At 40.3% G+C, this 13,505-nt stretch overlaps 1 protein-coding gene across 3 annotated transcripts in view; it reads left to right on the top strand.

Moving 5' to 3' along the window:
- The window catches only part of zgc:162331 (uncharacterized protein LOC793007 homolog), a 38,177-nt gene that overhangs the window by 12,293 nt on the left and 12,379 nt on the right, over positions 1-13,505 (top strand). Inside the window, exon 2 of one of the 3 annotated variants that reach the window (XM_005942914.3) lies at positions 6,477-6,987. In XM_005942914.3, the coding sequence (XP_005942976.1) occupies positions 6,702-6,987 (286 nt within the window). In that variant the 5' untranslated portion in view covers positions 6,477-6,701. Of the gene's footprint in view, positions 1-4,081; positions 6,988-13,505 lie in introns of those variants that run through there. The other 2 variants (XM_005942915.3, XM_042225665.1) reach the window with 2 other exon arrangements.

Genomic DNA, 13,505 nt, shown 5'->3' with positions numbered 1-13,505 from the left:
TTGATTGATTGATTGATTGATTGATTGATTGATTGATTGATTGATTGATTGATTGATTGATTGATTGATTGATTGATTGATTGATTGATTAGACAGCCTGGTGATTATTAGGTTTGGGTGTGGCTAGTACAATTGGACTCCTTTTACTCAAGCTGTGGTTAATCACAGTTAAGTTGTGATTTAACATGGCAGCAAGTATTTTTTCACTTAGGGCCTGGCAGGTTTATGCTTGTTTCCCGACATAAATTAGATAATCGTTTAAAAACTGCACATTGTATTTGTTTGGGTTTTGAGTCACTTATAATAGAACATGTTTGATGTTCAGAAGCATTTAACTGTGAGCAAAATAAGAAATCAGGAGAGGGAATGCAGAGTACTGAAAAATACTTTCTCATTGCACTTATTATTGAATTTGTTAAGCATTAATGTGGTAATTATTTATAGATGTTCAAAAAACACAGCAAGGAGCACATTATACATAATCTGATCAAACTGTGCTTAAGTCAGTGAGAGTAGAAACCTGAGTGTGAACTTTTTAAACAAACCACACTTGTTTGGAAGGGTTTACATACTGCTTCACTGCATTTTGTCTTCTTTTTTGTTAAATAAATAATGAGCTGGCGTGTTATGCAGTTTTGCTCATATGAGTTTTATTTATGTAATTTTATGACGAGCTAAAGACTGGATGTTTTTCAAGTATTTTATTAGCCTGTTACTTAGCATATCAACATATCCTCATTGCACCAGTGCAGTTTATCAATGCATCTTGCAAGCTAGCAGAGGCTAGCTAGCATCCAGACCAGAGATGGGCAGTAACGCGTTACTTGTAAGTCATTACTGTAATCCGATTACTTTTTTCAAGTAACGAGTAAAGTAAGGGATTACTATTGCAAAAACGGTAATTAGATTACCGTTACTTTCCCGTAGGAACGCTGCATTACTGCGTTACAAAAACCGTGATTTTTTTTGCGAGAATGTCTCATGACAGTGACGTAAGCAAGTGCGTCGTTTGTGACAACAGCTGTGTGCAGATCAACAATATCCAGTGCGGGAGAGAGTATGAGCGTGCAGCGTTTAAAGTGTGGAAGTACTGACCTTACTAAAAACATTAGCGTCCGTTGTGCGTGGGAAGAAAACTTCTTTTTACAGCGAAAAAAAACCCCCTAAACTTCCAAGCAAGCACCGAGTGCGCTACGACGTAATGGGAAATTCACAGAGAAACTCGCGGATTCTTCAACTGACCGCTGCGGCACACCTGCACCAGGGTAAACCTTCGCCTACCCCACTCCTGCTTTACAGGTGAAAATAGAGCAAAAGGACCGCTAGTCTTTGACTTTATTTATTTTCTGCTGTGTTTTACTTGCATCTATTTGAAAGAGTGAGTGTAAACACAAAAAAAATTTTTGCTTGATGCATGAAGTTAAAAGATTAAAACTAATAAAACAAGTTTTAAAAAGAGACTTTTCCATTTGATTACATTTTGTATGATGGATTATGTAGAAAAAGTAGAATTGGGCTGAGAGATCTATCGCTTTATCACCTATTCAGGTTGTAAATTGTGTTTTTAAAAAGTAACTAAGTAACTAAGTAATTAATTACTTTTGAAAATAAGTAATCAGTAAAGTAACGGGATTACTTTTTTGGGGAAGTAATCAGTAATTAGTTACTGATTACTTTTTTCAAGTAACTTGACCAACACTGATCCAGACAAAGGAACTTCTCAGTCCAAAAGGCCAACACGGTAGTGGCCAAAACGCTAATGCTGAAGCTTCAAAATATACAATCTAGGATCAGTGGGTGACTCCATCAGTTTTTTTTATTGTCTATGTTCTTAACTTGTAAAACTTAAGGGTTTTCCAGCTAGCAGTTAATTTTTGGTTCGGTGCTGAGCATGTGGTATATAGTGGGCTACCAAGAGCTTTTCAAGCCTCAAAATTAGGTAAATGAAATGAGCTGTGTGTCTAAATACCACAACAGCCCCTTTTCCATTATTACCTACTTGAATCGACTCGCCATGGTTTGCCACTGTTTTCAGGGTTTATCATTAGGTCATAGTACCTGGTACTGTCATGGGTGTATACTAGAAGGGAAACTGGACGAGCAGCAAGGGATGATCACGGAAGCAGAAAGACAAAAATCCCGGTTAAAATAGTTAAATAAAAATAAATACACTTTATTTACAGCATAAAAATACCCTGACCAGGGAAGAGAATTTTTTTTAAAACATAAAACTCAGCACAATAAAAGTCCAAATGGTCCTCAGTCAGTGAGCTAAAGTCCCAAGGGTCCCAATCAGGCTCTGCAACACTTCTTGGTCGTTAAGGGTCCGCCGAGTCCACCAGTGGGAGCCAGGCTGACAGCGTCCTCCGTCGTCTCCTCGCCATTCCGCACCACCTTCCACCCGCGAGGGCAAAGCTCCAAACTCCGCCTGCCACTGCTCCGTGCCTTTAGTGTTTAGCTGCCATCAACTGGACCCTCTCTCTTCTCCTGCTGTCGCGCCCTTCCGCCAATTGCCACCCCACGGCTCTCACTGCCTTTGGCTGCGTCCGGCTATGTTTCCCTTTTCCGACCAACAACAAGGGAGGCCTGATTGATTGCCGTCCTCTATGCCCTCCAGGTGTATCTAATTAGTTAGGGAAAGCAGGGGGGAGGAGTCTCTCCAGAAGAACTCCCAATAAATACAGTAAAAGCATGCAAAAAAAGAAAAATACTCTTATCATCAAACACAACAAAGCATGCAACAACCAGGAAAGAAAAATCCTTCTTCCCTAGATGGCAGTACCAGGTACTAAGATAGTACCTGCTCAGCCAGAGTTCCTAGCAGGTACTAACATGTGACGTTCTCAGACTGCATGCCACAGACTGGCTGGTCAGTAGTTTCACTCGATGAGTTGTGAGAGCATCTCATTCAGGAAAATCAAAACCGCCTGGTATATCTTTGCCACGAAGTCCACTTTTGTTGTATCGTTCATTAATTACGTCGTGGGATGCTAGGACGTTTCTATGACAATGACCACGCACATTAGGAGGTACTCAATTGTAATGGAAAACCAGTCGATCCGAGTAGCTAATATTGGAAAAGGGGCTTAAGGCGCTCCTTATAGCTAAGGGGAAACTACAATGAGAGCTCAGTGTCCCTTCCTATGAAAAACCTCTTTAATGTTACACATAAAGTATTTGTTTTTGCTTTTATTGACATTTATTTGAAAAGAGACCATGTACATTATTAACACAAATGCCCCCCTTGTACCAGAGTTAGCTTAAAGCTAACTCTGCCATCCCTTGGTGGGTTACATGAAGAAGATAACAAAAATGTCAAATCAAAAGTATATTGCTGACTACATTTTTAAAGTAGAAATTCACATATCACATATAATATAACATGCTCCTATTGAGAAGAATTTAAACATTCACTGTGTTTGAGTTTTCTGCCAGCATTTTAGTTCACACTTGCATTAGAGGTTAAAGCTCAAACCTGTAGCCACCTTTTCTCTGTTCTAGCCACATTTTGTGATTTATGCCAGCAGCACTTTTCCCATAAAAACCTGGTCTTGTTCAGCTATAATTTGATGGCTTAAAATAAAACCTTGGATCAGTCCTTTGAAGCCATCCCTGTGTCCATTTTGGCAAAGCTGTAGCTGTAAATAATGTAGTTTGCAGCAGTGGAGCCTAGTGAGCCCCCATTTACTGGCCGAACATTTGATAGATGGCAGTTTTCGCAGGCTAAAAGGGCCAGATCACTCCATCGTTCTTTCTTTTTCAATCTCTTGCCGTCTTTCTCTCTCCCACTGCTTTCCTCCTCGCTCTCATGTCATCGCTCACTCTGTCCGCTCCTCTCTTGCTTTTTGATCCTCTCAGACTCTACCTCCTTTCCTTGCTCTACACATCTTGTTCTCTCTCTGTCTCATTCTCCTATTTTTGGTCCCAGCTGCATCAATAATTCATATCTTTGCATGGACTTTCTGACTTGAGAGCTATCAACAAGAGCTATCAGGGTCATCATGTTACACCTGTGACATACGCTGTCCCACATGAGGATGCACACACACACACACACACACACACACACACACACACACACACACACACACACACACACACACACACACACACACACAGTTAAACACAAATGGACGATAGTGCACACATTTAGTGACGCAAGAGAAGGCAGTCAGGTACTCAAGTCACGTTTTTGATCACATGAATGCAGCAAAAAAGATGATCAGAAACAGTGATGATAAATTAATGAGCAGAGAAACTCAGTTTTGGACTAAGGCATCAAACTCACCTCACAGGCTTCAGTGTCTTATTGAAATAAAGCCTTATGCACTGTGTCACCAAAACACATCCTCCTTGTTGTGATTTGAACATGCCTGATGCTCACTGTTCATTTCTGTGAAAGAGTCAACAACTGGAGAGTTATTGGGGAACGGTGACATATTGTAAGATAGCCACAGGCTGACCTGGGAGTATAATGCCAAACAAGTGTGTACTTTCTCAAACTTTGCTTGAAGATAGCAAGACACAGTGCATGCTAGATAATTTCTTACACTGCTGTCACCAAAGCTTCAAATCTGCCTCACGGGGTAATCTAGGGCTACTATTTTTGGATTGACAGACAGTTTTCACGGCTGGATGCTGGGCTGAGTTCCTGACTTCAGTGAACACAAGAAAAGGCTTATCTTATCTTGCAAGGCTACAAACATGTGATAAAATGTCTCTTTAATATTTTGAATAAAATCCATCAAATAGGGTGCAAATCAGCCTGCTAGACTTGCTGTTTGACATGAAGGAAAAATTTAGAAGGTGTGCATTCTTAGATCTACTCATCTCTCCCTTTTCTGCTGTAGGTTTGCTGACACATTCATGTGTGTCTCTCCAGCATAAGCCAGCTAACCATAGCAGCTCCCCTTCCTGTCAGGAGCCCTCTTTAATCTGAATTGACATTATGAGACCTTTGCTGAACAAAAAGCTGGACCTCACTTCAAATCTTCGTATAGCTAATCTCACATTCTGATTTGACCATCTGTCTCTTAAAACTGTTTTAAGGTGATGAAACTGTCAGAATCACAACAATGGGGAAAAAAGAAACGCCATTAAATTCAAAGTGCAAAGAGAAAATTTGAAACAGAAAACAAACTCAGTTCTCCTGTGTTTAAGATGTTTTGTCAGCCCGTACATCCACCCCAACCTCCTCCCTAAGCAGACTTTGTGGTTCTATAACCCCTAGTTTTTCCTTCTCCCAGTTTCTATAGGCACTAATAAATCTAACAGTGGGTCCAGTGAACCCAGGATTAATATTATTGAAGGACAAGGTAGGAAGAAAAGGTGGCCAAACTTAAAATTGCCAATGCGGCAGATTGACCAAGCAAAGAAATTGCATAAAATTGCAGCAAAATAGTGTGTTAGCACAATCACCAAATAGTACTTATAGGTTTGCTTAGTTTTACAGGGGATTTACAAAAGTTGTGCTCTTTTCCAAACACAGGTGCAATCAGTTCATTTCAACATCAAGTCAAAAAATAAGGATAGCTTTTTTTCGGTGGTAAAGATTGGTGCAATCAGCAGCAAACTGCGTGTCGCAAACATTAGTAAATCTTTTTGCGGGCTTCATTTAAATATTCTCCTCCCTGCAGTTTTGTGCTGTCACTTCATTCTCTTTGTAAATACCCACAGTGTTTTTTTACACCAAACACCATCGGTGCAACGTGTTGGTAAATCTGTCCCGTAGTCAGTCAAGTAGTCTGCTAACACCTGCTGTGCAGAGATACTGGTAGACTTGACCTGAGGTGTCAGCCATTCTATGTTGGGCCATGAGCTAAATCAAGTATTTGTTCTCTGTGCCACTTGGTGTGTTTCACTGCCTATGTAGTCGATATGTTTGAGTTTGTTGCAGGACCTTGTGCTTTATGCAGTCAGACTTTCTAACCACATACTGTATGGGATAAAAGTTCCAGGCTTTCCATTCTTTTTTTCTGCCAAAAGCTCTGGAAGCTTTAACTTCTCTTAGCATGGTGTAGTCTAATCTCCAGCTTGCAATCTCCTAGCTGGCTGTCATCGAGTAGCGAATAATCATCAGTCTGAATCGTTTAATGTAAACACCAATATTCAATGCTCCATGCATGCAACCTGCAAGAGGGTGAGAGGGGCAGAGAGGGAAAGAGCAGCCACCAGGAATATCAGGACTTAAGGCTGCATGAGTTACAGCTCAGCACGGCTCAGCGAGTGAGTTACTGTTATGCAAGAGCTCAGTCAGCCCAGCTGGAGATCAGGGAGAGAGAGAGAGAGAGAGCAGCAGTCCGAGTGAGAGCACAAGCAAGTAAGCCGAGGGACGGCGAAGAGCAGGCTGGAGAGAAAACAGCAGCAAGTGAGCAGAGAGCAGGCAGATTACAGCTGGATCTACTACACATGCATACACGAACACACTTATATACACGCTGTCACGATCCTTTCTTCTGTCTCATGCCTCTATGCAGAGCAGCAGCATCATGAGAGGACACACAGAGGGAGTTTACCTCTCTTCACCAAGGGAGTAAGGAAAAGAAGAGAGGAGAGGAGAAGACTGAAGAAAGCAAGACAGAGAAAAAAGGAAAGAAAGAAGAAAACTTTCCTCTACAGGATCTTTCCTCCACGTTTTGAGACTTACCATGAGGCTCTGAATTCTCTTCCTCTCTCATAGCTCTTCTTCAGTAGCTGAACCCATGTCTCTAAAAGTGGCAGCCACCGGTAAAAGTGCCAGCACCCACCTCTTGATGCTGCTGTGCCCCCTGCTCTGTGCTCTGGTCCCTGCTGGAGGCTCCACACTGAGCCCCGAGGACTCGCGGAGCACTGCTGCCACGTTGCTGCCAGAGGACTTGACCGGCACAACAATACAACTCCAGCCAGACCTGCAGACTGAAGCCCAGACACCAACAGAGGCACAGACAGAAGCACAGACAGAGGCTCTGACAGATATGCAGACCCAGGGTGTCACCAGCAATTATACAGGTTGGTCTAATGCCTTACTTTTACTTTTACTGTTTTCACTGCTTCAATATTTCAGTGTGCATGAGGGGCAAATGGTCATTTTTGCTTATTAGCAAAACATTTTGAGGAGGATGACCGAGTGCCAAAGCTGAATCTATGGAAAGACTGAAATCCCACACTGAATAAAACATTCATACAAATAAGACAAGCAGCAACAACAAACAGTGTATTAAAAAGTCAATTTAGTCTTTTTTTAAAGTCTAACCCTTTACACATAATCCGGGAAAATTGCAAAAACTGTGAAAAAAGGACCACAATAACAACATAACACAGTATGCATAAAAATCCAGGTAAATGGGGTATTTACAAATCACTACAAAAAGATTTTTGCATATCTACCTCCTCTCTAGTCAACCTCACTATGGTTTTATCTGGTTCCTTACCTGAACTCAACCTAAGCACAAAAACCACAACAACAGCAACAAAAATTCTCTAAGATCATTTTATTTAAGCAACACTGCATTTTATCTACAAAAGTGTCTTTGAAAGTACCTAAAAGTCCAGTGGACTTGTGTTTTATGCAGTGCTTTACTTGTGTTTTATCCTTTGCTTAAAGCTGGTTTGAAATTTTCAGCTTGAGCACCCATAGAAAAAAAGCAACTTACTCGCTCTGAAAGCTTCCACTTTGTCTTTCAGTTCACTCACAAGAAAGATGTAAAAAAACAGAAAGAAACCAAAACAAAATAGAACAGGCATGTTATCACTCTGGCTGTTATAGTGGATGAGTGTGCCTCTCAGTCATTTGGACTGTTTATGAAGGCCTGCCTTTAGTTTTGATTTATAGTAAATCCTTCTGTTTGCAGTTAAGTAAGCTTGCAGTTTTGTAATCGTGCGAACATTTGGCAGCACAAGTACATGCAAGGACACACGTGTAAAAGGAGCAAGACCCCCGTACAGAACAGAGCAGGCTTCAGTCACAAGAAATCTGACAATAAGTCAGATAAACAATACATAAGCTGTGAAAGATGCGGCTTGCAGATTTGCAGCAAATGTTGGCAGGATAAAACAGCCTAAACCTCTCATGTCTAAATTATCATCAGTGACAACTGTAACCAATCAGGATAAGTTGTTCTCCCCAGTTAAGAAAATAATCATTGTCACATACATCAACAACTACTGTTTCTTTCAATGAAAGTCTGTTATTGCTTTCTCCAAAACGTAGAACGGGTTAGGGTTAACAGCTATGATGGCTTAAGTCTCAGAGGATTACCACAGCCACTATGAGATTTGTTAATTGGATGCGTGGTAGTGTACCAGCTGAGCCATTAGCAGTTGTGGGCTGACATTAAGATTGGCAGATCTGCCCGGATTGTTTGGGGTGGACTTTGTGGCCTGCTGCAACTAACAGTGTGCTCAGTTTGATTATTAGCATGAGCTGGTATACAATAAGCAGATAGTACCCTCTTGTTTTGTGCAGGAAGCTGAAACTATTGTGTTTTTAGGGTCTAGTAGGTGCTTCCAAAACACAAGGCGTTTTGAGTGACACAATTTATATATAAGTCATTTAAATGCAATCCAGTTAGCCACGTAAATGGCAGCTCTAACGTTAGCGCTCACATTTACCAAATAAAAGACAGAAAAATGAACCAGCAGTAAAAACCTGACTTTATTAAACCTATGTGTGACAGAGGAAATACAATGTGATTTTGACTTGGCAGACCTAAATATAAAAATGTATAACAGTCATTTTTTTCAACTTGTTAGGCATCCATCACACTATGGAGCAATTTAGAGAGAAAAAACAAACAAGCTCAAACAGCATTAGAAGGAAATAAAAGGCTACAGCAAGAGATGCTGTTGGATTACATCACTGCAGAGCTCATATGAGCAACGTGGAAAGCAAACAGAGAAAAAAAATGGTAGCTTCCATGGGATCCCTGAAATGTTTGGTGTGAAACAACTTTAATATTATCAGTAAATGCAAATCTGTAAATGTAAGCAACAACTCTGTCATGCAAAGAGGAAACAAAGCCATTCAAAAAATAAATGCTGCTGTCTCCTGTCAGCTTTATATACAGTACTACAGCCTTATGAGATAAGTGGAAAAGTTTCATGTCCTGTGATTCTACTTGGAACTCATGGATGCCACAGCTTCTGTGGTAAAAAGGAGGTGAGGTCTAATAGTGCACCGAGCATGAGCAACACACATCTGCGAAGGCACTATCAATGAGTAGCAGACAATATGTTGCCATCCATTTTCAGGAAAAGGCTTGCCTATTTGAGCAAGATAATATCAAACCATAGTATGCACGTATTCCAAAAATATTATTTTAAATAAAAGAGAAAAAAAAAACACAAAATACCAAGTTTCAACATTTCATATACGATGTAGTTGGATTGTGATTTGGCAGACAGCTACACTTGCAGCATGTTTAAGTACAAACAGAGGGTTTCCATGTCTGGCTCTCTGATGCCTCTTTGGCAGCGGTCCCCAACCTTTTTTGCGCCACGGACCGGTTTATGCCCGACAATATTTTCTTTAAGGTGTCGCGGATAAATACAGCAAAATAAAACTAGTACCGGTACCGAAAAAAAGAAGATTTATTCATAACACATGTGAAAAGACCCAGGAAAACCGATAAAAATGATAACAAAATAACGCTAAAAACCCTGAAAACCATACATTACACACCCGAGCCTCAACTCTCGCGGCCCGGTACAGAAGTGTAAGTGGGTGCTGTGTGAGGCGGCAGGTGATGCAGTTAAAGAAAGTTCATTATGTCCACGCTGGAGCAGCTCAGCCTGAAGAGAAAGCTGCAGCGCCACTCGCATGACTTCATCTCTACTGGAGCATGAGCTGCCTTTATCTTTTCCTCCTCTCCCACTGCCCATCTAGGCTATTCCTCTTTGCTTTTCTGTCTATAAGTCTCTCCGTTTCACCAATCCCTGTCTCCTCTGTTTCTCAGTTAATTGCTTTTTTTTATCCTCTGTCACTTGGTTTCTTTCTTCATCTCATCTCATTTCCCTTCTTTATTCTATTATCATTTGTATTTTTTCTTTTACTTTTTCCCACTGTCTCTCTCTCTTTTTGGTTTTCCACCATTTATTCTTACGTCCTCGCCCACCCTCCTCTCAGTCACACTGCCCATATCCTCACGTGTACACACAAACAGCCTACAGCAGATGACAAAATGCAAAGCTCACGTGGCTAATACACACATAATTCACTTTCTCTCTCTCTCTCACACACACACACTAGAAATGGACGCACTCAGCCCAAACGACAGCAATCTTCTTAAAGGTTTAGAGAATAAACAACACAGTTGCTCATTTCACAACTGCAGCAATCTGTCTGACCAAGCAGGAATAAGCACTTCATGCTTTAATAACACACACACACACATACAGGTAATCAGCTGGCCTGCCACACTGCACCACATGGAGGGTTTTCACTTGACCAGAGGTTTTATGCAAGAGAGTGCCCAAAAATTTTAAATCCTAAATGTGTGATTAATGTCAACTCTCCTAAAAGCAACATGGTAGCTATGTTTATGACAAAATCAAATCCTAATCAGCTAGCTTTAAGAGATAAAAGCTGCTCTCACCCATGCGTGGTAGACAGCATGCAGAAGTTCCAGTACCAGTAGGGGGAGAAAATTTATTTAAAGCCAAAAAGTCATCCTTCTACTCCAGCTAGGCAGCTAACATGTAAAGTCTGTTTAAACACTTTCCCATAATTCTTTTCATGTAGGCTTGAAATGAAATATCTCCCTCTGCTGTTACTGCAACTTATCACACGTGGCCATTCGGCTAATATCACCCATTAGTCCTTGAGATTTAGCTAACCATTTGTTCATTGCTTTTAACAAGTAATTCAGCCATCTGTAAATCTATTTCTCTAACCTAATTCTGCAGTTTTTACATTACATTTGGCTAACTAAATGTAACACATTTAGCTAACTCAATTTACTTTTCAGTAAACTGATCTATTTGTCCATTGCTTTTAGCTTGTTTAGGCAAGTGTTTCTCAACCACTGAGGCACAGCACATAGGTGTGCCATGAGAAATTATCAGGTATGCTGTGGAAGATTATCTAACCAGCGATCAGCGTAACAGGCAGAACAACATTTTCTTCCACTGAAGGGCAGTACAACTACCTGCCCTAATTAAATGGGTTGCCGACTGCCAGTAAAACAGAAGGAGAGGAAGAACAAATCACATGATGTGAGCCGATGCAGCGTGTATTAGCAATAGATAAATATTTGAAAAGAAAAAGTAGTCAGTCTGACCTGGGTCCTGGAGAAAATTCTGACCCAAATGAAGGCCCTAGCATTAGTAGTGGTCAGAAGAAAGCAAAAAAGGTATACTGGGGACAAACTAAGCCAATTCCCCTACGCCTGGTGTGTGGGGGGAAATGGTGAATATGGTTTTTGTGACATTTCTGTTTGGTGGTGTGCTGTGTGATTTTTCTAAGGTGAAATATGCGCCGTGGCTCCAAACGGTTGGAAAAACTGGTTTGGACAGTTTAACATTCACTTTGAGCAGTTTCATTGAGCCTTTAATGCATTATTTACAGCTGTTTCCACCACTTTTCAATTACTTTTGAGCTGTTACGATCAGCTAACAGCTTTAACCATTCAACACTACATGACTATAAACTAACCAGCCATGTCAGGAACTCTTTTATTTATTTACTGCCTTTAAGCATGTAGACATGTTCAAGTAATCATGCTGAATTTCAAACTGAGTATCAGAATGGAGAAGAAGGGGATTTAAGTGACATTGAATTGGTGATTGCTGGAGCCAGACGGTGTGAATATTCGAGAAACTGCTGACATACAACCACCTCTAGGGTTTACAGACAACGGTTGAAAACATTTTCCAGTAAGCAGGCAGTTCTCTGGGTGAAAATCCCTCATAACAACCAAGAGCATCTCTGAATGCGTAACCTATCAAAACTGAAGCAGATTAGCAGCAGCAGCAGAAAACCACACCGGGTGTCCATCCTCTAATGACCACAGTGTACCCATCTTCTTATGGCTGCTTCCAGCAGGATGTCACAAAGATCAAACCACCTCAGTTCACTCTACTGTAATAATATGCTTTAAAAAATCTGCATCTATTATAAGCAAGGTCAATTCTTTTATTTATTTATAGCTATTAAAGACAAGATTTAGTATCTGAAAACACAACTGAGATATCCTGTTAGCAGAATTCACAGTGTTAATATCGATGAGGCTGGCGAAGCAGGTGTCTTAAAGTTTAGTTCAAAGATCCTTGGAGTGTCGGGTAAAACAGAGCTTTCAGACGGAGTCGATAGAAGCCGCGATTCATTATGCAGCTCATCCAGGAATCCTTACCACTGCCTGGAAGTAAATTGATCTCTATTGATCACGTTATCCTCAAGTGATTCTTCTTTTACATCTGACTATGTTTACATTTCTCTTCTTTTTCCTCTCTTCTTGTGAAATGTTTCAAATAATGTACGTTTGTTAGTTTTTACTCATACTATTAAATTATCGATGGATTTTTATCTCAGATCGAATCAGATCAGAATCAAAATCAGATCATTATGATTCACAGCCTTCATTTCACCTACCATCCAAAAAGTTCCATGCAGTATCTTTCACACAGAACTTACATTGTACATAATGTTCCCTGCATGAAAGGAGACATTTAGTCATAAACTACACAAGATTCAACCTGGAACTGAATGAAAGATTAAAATATTAGGATTCATGAAGCGACCAGGAAGGTGCAAATTATGAAGCTAAAACATGCAATATGTGGTTTCCTTGCTGATGCTGAAGGTAAAAAAAAAAACAATCAAAGAAAGGATTAAGACTAATTTTTAGGGGAATAAGATTCATCAAATATTTTATGAGGTTTTGAAGCCTAAATGTTAAACTGACCAGTAGACTGACATTGGCAGCTCTACACCCCTTCAGATTAGCATACAGATAGAAACAATAGACCTGAATAAAGTTAGAAACCAGTTGTCTTAGGGTTGGAAATTTTGGAAAGTAGGAACTTGAAACGAACTGAACACTGCACACTTAGATATCAGCATAAAAAGAAATCATTGGTAGAAATACTTTGTTTTGTGCGACTTTTCTCAGGTTTATATAGCTTTAAATATGTGGTCAATAGCAGACTGAGCTGGAGATGGAGTGAGAAGCTGCAGCAGTGCATGTTGATGTCCAGATCGACTTCCTGCGGAGGAACTGGCAGACTCCTGATAAGCAGCAGTTATTTCAGCTTTAGAAAAGCTGTAAGCCTCAAAGTTAACATGATAACACAACCTATTAACCGCGACAGAGTGTAAGAGTTAATGTTAATCCCTAAATTAGGCCTATATCTGTTACTTGGCAGACCTTTGGGCTATTTAATCTAAACAAGCCAAAATTGACAGCGAATCCTTTTTAGACTGTCTGGGCTATTGCTTATTTTCCCTCTAAAGACATTTCTGTCCAAAAAAATCTTTATTAAAAAATCTACAATTGTTTGACTGAATGAGACAACTTATGTATATATATATA

This window comes from Haplochromis burtoni, unplaced genomic scaffold, assembly GCF_018398535.1.
Source record: "Haplochromis burtoni strain Fernald_Lab_line unplaced genomic scaffold, NCSU_Asbu1 Contig_178, whole genome shotgun sequence".
Classification (NCBI taxonomy): domain Eukaryota; kingdom Metazoa; phylum Chordata; class Actinopteri; order Cichliformes; family Cichlidae; genus Haplochromis; species Haplochromis burtoni.
Note: the sequence above shows the minus strand (reverse complement) of the source record. Positions and strands in the feature narration are given on the sequence as shown.